Raw genomic sequence first — 9,465 nt, 5'->3', positions numbered from 1 at the left:
AAAGTGAGAAGTGAGCTCCTCCATCTGTCCATGGGATTTTCCAGGCAAGGGTACTGGAGTGGGTTGCCATTTCCTTCTCCAGGGGGATCTTCCCAACCCAGGGATTGATCCCTGGTCTTCTACATTGTAGGCAGATGTTTTTACCATCTGAGCCACCAGTGAAGTCCAGGATTTAGTGAATAGGTGGTGTGAAATACTATCCTTTCCAATGTAGGCTGCCTAGTCCAGTGCATGGACTCCCCAAGCTGTTTCAGCTTCTCATTTTCCTAACCTTTACTGTGAAATTAATACGCTGATATCTACTATCTATTCATTTCCTTACAACTCTTTGGCAATGTGATAGTGGTGGTAAAGAAACCAGAACTGGAAGAGGAAAGGAGCAAGCATTAATGCACAAGCTATGCATAAAATCTGAGAGCAGCAGCACCTGAAATGCACCTAAACGTGTGTCTTGGAAAATTTAACAACTCTTATTTGTGCAAGGTTTTAAAATTTACAATTATTTTCATTTACATTATTTCTATCTGATTTCAACTGTGTGATGCATCCGTTTCTGAGAATGAACTGACCCTCTGAGACAGGAGAGGTTCTTAAACTTGAATGTCCATCAGAATCAAATAGAAGACTTGCTAAAATAGATTCTGGGTCCCCCCGAGTTTAGGTCTGCAGTGGGGCCTGAGACTGTGAGTTCCAACAACTATATGAGTTCAGGTGAAGCTCATGCTGCTGGTCAGAGGACCACTGTTTCGAGATGTTCTGCCCTAGGGCAAGGATATGAGTGTGCAGGTCATCGGATGGAAAAGCATGATGTTCTTTTCAATAGGGCAAGTGTGCTTCCAAGGTCCAAACTTCTAAAACAAACTGATGTTATTAGGAGAATTATAAAAAATTTCTTTTTTGTCCCTTTCCAACTTCAGAGGAAAGGAAGGGTATGGAAAACCTCTCTGACTAAAGTTTTCACATGAGGGAATGACTAGTTTTCAGCATTAGTACCTCTAATTGGGAGTGGCCATTCCTAGAGCTTAATTTTGCTTTTTCACTCAATCAGATGCACCCTTCCCACACCCTTGTCTACCCACATGCCTCTTTCCTAATTACACTGAGATCTCATGAGTTACTACTTTAACCTCCTCCTGTTAGCACTTTCAGAGCCTATAGTTAAGATTTTTCTTCTAAGGTCCAATCCTTTAAGTCCTCAACATTAGACTCACCTAAACATGTTCTCCATTACTTAAAAACTAGCTGTTCAAGCCACCTGTAGTGTAGTGGTAAAGATCAGGAGCTGTGGAACCAGACTGAGTTCAAATACAGGCTCTGCCACATACTGACTGTTTAACTTTGGGCAAATTACTTAGCCTGGCTGGGCCTCAGTTTCCTCATCTAAAGAATGGGGGTATTGATAACACCTACCTCAGAGTTACTGTTAGGATTAGTGGGTTTCTACCTGTGAAGCTTATATAATGGTAAGTGTACTGTAGCTCTTGTTATCACTACCACCCTCATCATCATTTTGACAATCATCAACTTTACTCAGGCTGTCACACACTTTTGAGAGAAAAAGGCCTATTACTACAACTTTGCAAATGGAGATAGGGGTTCAAAGTAGTAACATTAAATTTCATTTAATAGTAAATTACAATTAATGTGAAAGTAAACAGATGAATTCTCATTAATAAATTACTACAATTAAGCACTTAGCATATATCATGTCTTTTGCTGTATTTTACCTTAATTAGCACAGACCTATACTTGGAGTCATGTAGTAAAGCACCTGTAAGTTCTTTGGGTTCCTCAAATTGAGCATACTAAAAATTGGAACTCCCCTTCTACCCTAAACTTGCTTCATCTAACTATATTTTCTACCTCAGTGAATGATATCACCTCCTATAGGCCTAGGTCAGAAACCAAGGAGTCATCCTTAACTCTTCACTCCTCCTCAACTCCTTCTAGACCACCCCCTTCTCTTTTGCATTCACTCTGCGGGTTGCTAAACTGCAGATGAAAATTACGGGTAGAGGTAAGTTTTGAAATCACTGCTACTTTGGTCAGTAAGAAATGAAGTAGAAAATTCCCATCAGCAAATAAAATCAAAGAATATTATCTGGGACCTGACCCACCTTTGATTCATCTCACCCAATTCACCTGCTGTTTTTATTCATATTTTCACCTTATCAACTCCTGGGTTATTACAACCGCCTCCAAAATTCCCGTTCTTCATTTTCCGTAACCAAAATTCTACATGACACTCAAACTTCTTTAAAATACACTGTTGTTCACTGTTTCTTCCATGAGAATGTCCTTTTCCGCACCGAGCAGTTCTATTTCAAATGTTAATTCCTTATTTAAGAGTTCCTTGCTTCTCTAGTTGAAATCCACTCCTCCATACTCCCAGAAATCTTTATCAATTTCTCTCCATTAAATGTAATCCTTTATAACTTGATATTTAGATGTTTATCTACATATTTTCAGGAAAATGACAATAAGTAAATGTGAAGGAATCAGAGGATGAAATTGGGAACCCAATTAACATAAAGGCCTTTTGGAACAGCCTTATTTTTGGCAGTGGTTCTCAAACTTGTCTGCACGTTGGAAACACCTGGGTACCCGGTACCAAGGCCCTATCCCAGAGGTCTTGGGTACAGTCAGGGTACTGAGCATTTTAAAAACTCTCCAAGAGGTTCTGATGTGTAGCCATGGCTAAGAAGTACTGGTCTATGGAGGAATAGAAATAGCTGAGATTAATATAAGAATTTTTAAACAGAAGTAAAGATCTGGTGGATATCAACAGAGACAAATCAGGGTAGGCGAATGATACTATACAAAAAAAGTGTGGAAAACAAGAAATTCGGTATCACTTGGTACACAGAATAAGACTGAAATGTCTTACAACTGGTTCTAGGCTGAAGCTGGAGAAGATAAGATGGGATGGGAAAGCATGGTTACAGGCAACTCTGCTTGGGATGAGAACAAAAAGCAAATGGTAGGAAGGTCAAGAGGATTCAGAGAAAGAATGCTGAAGAAGTCGCCGTTAAGTTGGGAAGTTTTTAGAACTGACAGAACTTATGTGGCAGCCATGAAAGTGGAAGTGTTAGTCGCTCAGTCTTATCTGACTCTTTGTGACCTCATGGGCTGTAGCTGGCCAGGCTCCTCTATTTATGGAATTCTCCAGGCAAGAATACTGGAGTGGGTAGCCACTGCCTTCTCCAGTGGATCTTCCCAATCCAGGGATAGAACCTGGGTCTCCTGCATTGCAGGCAGAGTCTCTACCATCTGAGCCACCAAAGAAGTATCAATAGTGCTGCTGAATTAGGAGATAAATGTTACTAATGTAGGAACATCCCCAAATCAGTTACCCTGGTCGTCAACAATGAGAAGAAAAATTCCTACCAGCAGCTGAAACCAAAGAAAACATCTTAGAGGCCTGACAAAAATGACAGCATAATTGTAAAGACAGATGTTATAAGCTGTGGTGTCGCTATTAAAAAAAAAAAAAAAAGGGACATTTTGGTTGTGAGGTTATGATGATATTTGAGCTTAATATGTACATTAAGGAGATCAAACCAGCCAATCCTAAAGACAATCAGTCCTGAATATTCATTGGAAGACTGATGCTGAAGCTCCAATACTTCGGCTTCCTGATGCGAAGAGCTGACTCATTAGAAAAGACCCTGATGCCAGGCAAGATTGAAGGTGGGAGGAGAAGGTGATGACAGAGGATGAGAGGGTTGGATGGCATCACCGACTCAATGGGTATGAGCAAGCTCTGGGAGATGGTGAAGAACAGGGAAGTCTGGTGTACCTCAGTCCATTGGGTCACAAAGAGTTGGACACGACTGAGCAACTAAACAACAACAAATATACACTGAAGTATTATAAAATGTGCAAGTGTTGTGGAGTGTAAAGTGTGCATTCAACTCTAACACCCGTGCCCAGGGACCAGATCATGTCTCTAACCTAAAGTACATTACTTAATCCCTCTTCTCCCCCCAAAATTCTTACAGTTTAGAAAACTAGGTATGCATATTTCTGTATTAATAATTATAATAACCCATAATCCTTATTTTTCATTACTAAGCACTAATCATTAAAAAAGAAAAAGTACAAAAACCAAATAAACAAATTCTAAACTACAAAAACTAGTGCTCACGGTAAATGATGGAGCAGGAACGTGAAGCTGCCATTAAATGGACTTCACAGTATCAATGTGTGAAGGCTTCCTCTTTAACGCTTCTTCAAACTCTGATCCTTTCTCCCACTTGTTCATGCCAGCTGCTTCAAAAACCAGTGAGTTGTGTGATAGGAGAAAACACTCTATATACTATGCTTAAATACCATCAGAAATGCCAGATCCTGGCTCACTAAATCCTTTGAAATACATTACTGTAAATATTATGGCTGACCAACATCTCTCTATAGGATGACTAGAGTAAATCTATAGCCAAGAAACAGGGATACATACTATAAACATACTGTGCCTTTGAATATGAGGCAACACTTATGATTTACTGTATAGGTAAACTTACCTGTAGCTTCACTCAATCAGTGGTCAAGTGCTTTAGAATCATTTTCATGTCAGTAAACATTAAGTCCAAGTTATCCCCATAATAAACAAACAAGTGTCATTTTTATAAGGAGTGTCAAACCCCTACCTAGTGAGGCAAGCATGGGGAATCAATTACCAGAGAAATGCAAAAATATATACAAAGGAGGAATGCAAGGGAAATTCATATGACATTGGTATTAGGGGCAAAATAATTCATATTATGGTCCCACGCCATTATGGTAAAATACATTTGCATCACTAGGTATAAGAGAAAACGTATAGCCCAAAGAATAGGTATAAAAAACTATTACAATGAATAATACCTGACATTTGACACAGCAGTGCTATTTCCAGGTTCTGGTTATTAAACCCAGAGTAAAAGTGGTTTATTGATCTGTTTACAGCATTCTAAAGACAAGGATTAAAACTGCTGTTTTGTTCTGACATACGAAACAGCTAGGCAAAGAACTCAGGCCGCTCGCTGCCTGCCACCTGGTAGGCACTAAAGCAATCATAGCTCCCGAGTTCCCTGATGGGACCTTTTCCTTCTGTTTCAAACAGACTCTAACTATCCTCTAATGAACATCTGTTGAAAATCCCAAATCAAGATCATAAGCACATTGTGTTCAATGTTTGATGTCCACATTAACAAATAAATGCTTGATTATAAAAGCATATTCATGCCAATTTCTCACACATGAAGGTAAGTCAGATCTAAGATGGACAATAATGAACAGAGTGGAGGCATGGGAGAGAAAGGAGAAAATGTGTGTAGTGGAAAGATGGCCAAGACAATTGTCGGTATCAGTGTGAAGAGCAAACAACAAATTCCCCAAGTGTTAGGTCTAACATGGAATACACACTCCACATGAATTTGCCAAGAGTACACAGAACGATAATGACCTGAGAACCCTGGGTCTGGGGACTGCCAGCACCTGGCCATCTGCTTAGATTTTTTCTGTGTCTCAGTTCTCTCTGGTCTTAGAGGAGCGTACTTCTTCCTTTAAACAGTCTTCCTTGGCAATGCAGTTAGAATCAGCTACTGCCTTCCTGCCTGGCTGTGCATTCCAATATTGATAGCACACAGCAGCTCACAAAATTCCTCTTAATAGAGCTCTCTCTAGGGTCGTACAAGAATTCAAATCCCTGTGTCAGCCTTGGAGAGTTCAAGGCTCTTAAGTAAAATTATCCATGCTAAATTGTGATACTGAATCCTGCCTGGGCTAAAAATTAAATTTTTGTTTTATCAAAGTGATTTGGGATGAAACTTTTCAGGATTAAGTTTCCACTATTTTCTGTGATTTGGATAAACAGTCCGGTTTTTCAGATTAACACATAATAATTACATTATTCAAAAAATAATCATTTATTTACTCAAATATTTGAGTCAGGCGTTGTCTGGATCCTGGGAATACAGAGTGAACAAAACTAACAATCCCAGCAAGTCATAATAATTTCTACATTCTAGTACTTATCTACAAAATAATGACATAGTTACAGTGTTTTAATTACAAAAAATTAACTAGGGAGTGGGGTAGGGCATAAGTGAAACAAATACACTATGACTAACCACAGCAATTCTTTATTTAAGTCTTTCTATACATTATGAACATGTAACAATTATGATTAGCAATACTCGGTGCTGAAATATCTGCTATTCCCTTAAAGAGTTCTGGTATTTTAACTCTAAAATTCCTATCACCGTATATACACAGATCACATAAAATGTACTAATGGCTTGAACAGAATTATGTGTCAAAACAGTACAATTCCATACAGCAAAATTTTCACACCAAGAATGAAGAGAACACAGCACAATGACTTTCAAGTTAGCATATTGTACTAAAAATATCAAAAGATAAATTTTATTCTCCCTAGCTTATAAAAGCTCATTTATGTTTTTCAAATTTCATTGATAGTTTCTGTATTATAAGGAACATGTAAATATATTAACAATTTTCCTACCAAAATAAAGCCCAATATATATGCAAAAAAATTCAGGAATAAATTTTGTCCTTGGTTGGGAATTCCCTGGCAGTCCAGAGGTTAGGACTTAGTACTTTCACTGTGGTAGCCCGAGTTCAATCTCTGGTCAGGGAACTAAGATCCTGCAAGCCACACGGGGTGACCAAAAAGTAAAAAAAAAAATTCATGTGCACACAGAAATAAACATAAATACTCACAGGAGCAACATACACTGACAAAAAAATTACATTTAGTAAAGGTGAGAAACAGGAAAAACAAAAACAAAAAAACCCTGCTAGGGCTTTTTCTTTTTTCTGAGACTTGACAAATGCAGAAAATTACCAAAGTAACAACAACAAAAAAGACACGAAAATCACACTTTGAACAAACTGCTTGTCAGTATTTAGGACCTGATTTCACAAACAGGTTTAATTCACTTCCTCGAAGGCCATGCTGTCAAGGCGGAGGATGGATGTCCGCTGCTACTGAATTAGAGTGGCCGACGTCCTGAGAAGAAACGGGCTCCTCCTCCTCCTCGTGTGCCACTTTATCTGACCTTCCTGAAGGAGGAAGTTCATTATTTGTGCCCTCTTCACTAGATGACAGGATATCAGCCAATTCGTTGGACATTAAAACTTGCAAGGACTCTGTTCCATCTTCAACATCCATCTGAATCCCCAAAGCTTTAAGAATATCACATTTGCACATGGGGCACGTCCCATGGGCTAAGATCCAGGGGTCAATGCAATTCTTGTGGAAAAAATGTTTACAGGTCAGAACACGAATTGTATCGTTAGGCTTATAGAGTTCAAAGCAAACTACGCAGCTATCTCCATTGCCGCTTACTTCCTCGTCCCCCTCTTTCAGTACCCGAACCTGAAGCTGGCCAAATGCTTTCTTGAGATCATTTGTTAACCGCTGCCACCTCCGGTTCTGAACCCTTGCTACCCAAAGTCTTCGAATATGATAAAAGATGAAATACACTAACGTAGCGGTTGTGACAATCACAAAAGAGACAAAATAGTGATTCATCCAGATGATGTGTTTTCTTCCCACCTCAATCGTGACGGTCACATGAACACCCTTCTGAATTAAATGCAAAATCTCCATGCCTTTTAAGTTACCAATCATCACCACAACGATGTCTTCAAATATCTGATGAGACATGGGAAAGACCTGATTGCCAGTTCCTGGAAAGTTATAGATGATCACTCCACTGGCTCCATTCTCCACCGCCACCTTGATCTTCTGGGTGAAGGTACAGCCTCCCCGTTCGACAAGAGCGAGCCATGTCTGCGAGTTCTTCAGCTTCCTGAAACTGGTATTGGGGCTGCAGGCATTTTGTGTTTTTCCCTCTGGAGGCACGATGACTCCTGCCACTCTCTTCAAAGTGGAGCTTCTTCCAAACACGCCAGTCTCTCCCAACTCTGACAACATGCGATTCCCAACATGAAACGATATGTTCATGTAAGCAGTCCAAACAGCGCTGGTTCTGCAACAGTGCTGGCTAAGCAGCCAAAGGAAGCTGAATTTCATGAGCCAGGAAGAGGCAGCATTGTTTCTCTGAGTGCCAACCTTGAGTAGATGCATCTCTCTCTCTGCTTAAGTGACTGAAGAACCAACCCAACAAAAGGATGTGGCTTCCACATCTGTTGATGATCAGTGTAAACTATTAAAATGAAAAATACCTTCTGGGTGAAAACAAGTTCCACTGTCTTCCAGCATGTTTTTGTAAGAAATTCTTAAAGAAGTCTTATGCGTTTTGGATTTTTTTTTTTTTTTTTGAGAGAGAGAAAGAGGAAAACTTTAGATTGAAAAAAAAAAAAATCCCAGTCTCACTACTGTAACTCTAGATACTGTTTACTGTTGGGTGATGTGATTATGACATAAAAGAACACAGCCAATTAGGTAAGAGCTTAGAGCATGCTGTATATTTATTGGTTGAATGCCTTGAATGTTGCTATGGGTAATTTCAATGTTACCGGACAGATTCAGCCCTTGAGTTACATGTTATGATACCAGGTATCACATTAAAATAAAAAATATAAAAATTATATAATGCATGAATTTTAAAACCTGAATACATGTGCAAGAAAAGCCATACAATTAACACTTTCCTTCACAATCAGTGAAGTAAATATCTGTTACAAAAAGCCAAGTTTTAACCATGAATGTTAATTAAAAATTAGCACTATGACCAGATATGGGGTAGAAGTGGTGAATAACACTGTTTTTAACTCACGTTTTCACCATACAATATATAATTTTAATCTAGCATGTACAATTTTGAACTTTAACAAACCTTGCTCAAAAGTTTGTTGGATCCGTTTGGTTTTAATTTTTAAAAGCAGGGTATCCCACTCAATTTCTTCAGCCTCACTACCCTCACTTTTGGCAGCACTAAAGACAGAAAAGACCAATGTCATTTCTCTGCAGACCTTGACATCTGTTAGTAGCTTAACAATATTTTGAGGAAAGAGGAGGACGAGTGTAGGGGAAAAGATTAAATAGAGCAATATTGGTTTACCACAGTTTACTCTGAACAAAAATGTAGCCATAGATTCTAGAAAGACAAACTTTGAGGTCCTCAAATTTAACCACTGACATCAGTGACTGTTAAAGGTCATTGAATCTTTTAACAAAATGTTTGCCTAAATCAGCAAACATCCTTGGTGGAAGACCCCACATACACTGTTAGTTCTGCCTGTATTTTTGCTACACTGAGGCTAAGAGCACAATATAACTTCAAAGCCAAAAGAATGACATGTGAACTAACAGGCATGGGCACTCACTGGTACTGCCAATACACTTTCTTGGAAGAATTGCTCCGTGGTTCTTATTCACCAGCTAGGAAGCCAAAGCCAAGAATTTTGACCTTGTAAATCAATGTCTCTGACCTCTAGGCATAGGGTACTAACAGATACTTCAGGTTCCATCTTGCCAGAACTACAGAAGCT

At 39.0% G+C, this 9,465-nt stretch overlaps 1 protein-coding gene across 1 annotated transcript; it reads right to left on the bottom strand.

Annotated features, from left to right (window-relative positions):
- Positions 1-4,148: 4,148 nt before the first annotated feature.
- RNF133 (ring finger protein 133) lies at positions 4,149-8,266 on the bottom strand. Its single transcript, XM_010831744.1, has one exon. It carries the CDS (start codon positions 8,096-8,098, stop codon positions 6,965-6,967), a length of 1,134 nt encoding a protein of 377 aa, XP_010830046.1. The 5' UTR covers positions 8,099-8,266; the 3' UTR covers positions 4,149-6,964.
- Positions 8,267-9,465: the final 1,199 nt, after the last annotated feature.

The sequence above is a fragment of the Bison bison genome, unplaced genomic scaffold (assembly GCF_000754665.1).
Source record: "Bison bison bison isolate TAMUID 2011002044 unplaced genomic scaffold, Bison_UMD1.0 scf7180017864530, whole genome shotgun sequence".
Taxonomy (NCBI): Eukaryota; Metazoa; Chordata; class Mammalia; order Artiodactyla; family Bovidae; genus Bison; species Bison bison.
This window is presented reverse-complemented; position numbering and strand designations above follow the sequence as displayed.

Coding starts and splice junctions, on each gene's coding strand:
- RNF133 (XM_010831744.1), bottom strand. CDS start 8,098: ATGCATCTACTCAAGGTTGGCACTCAGAGAAACAATGCTGCCTCTTCC.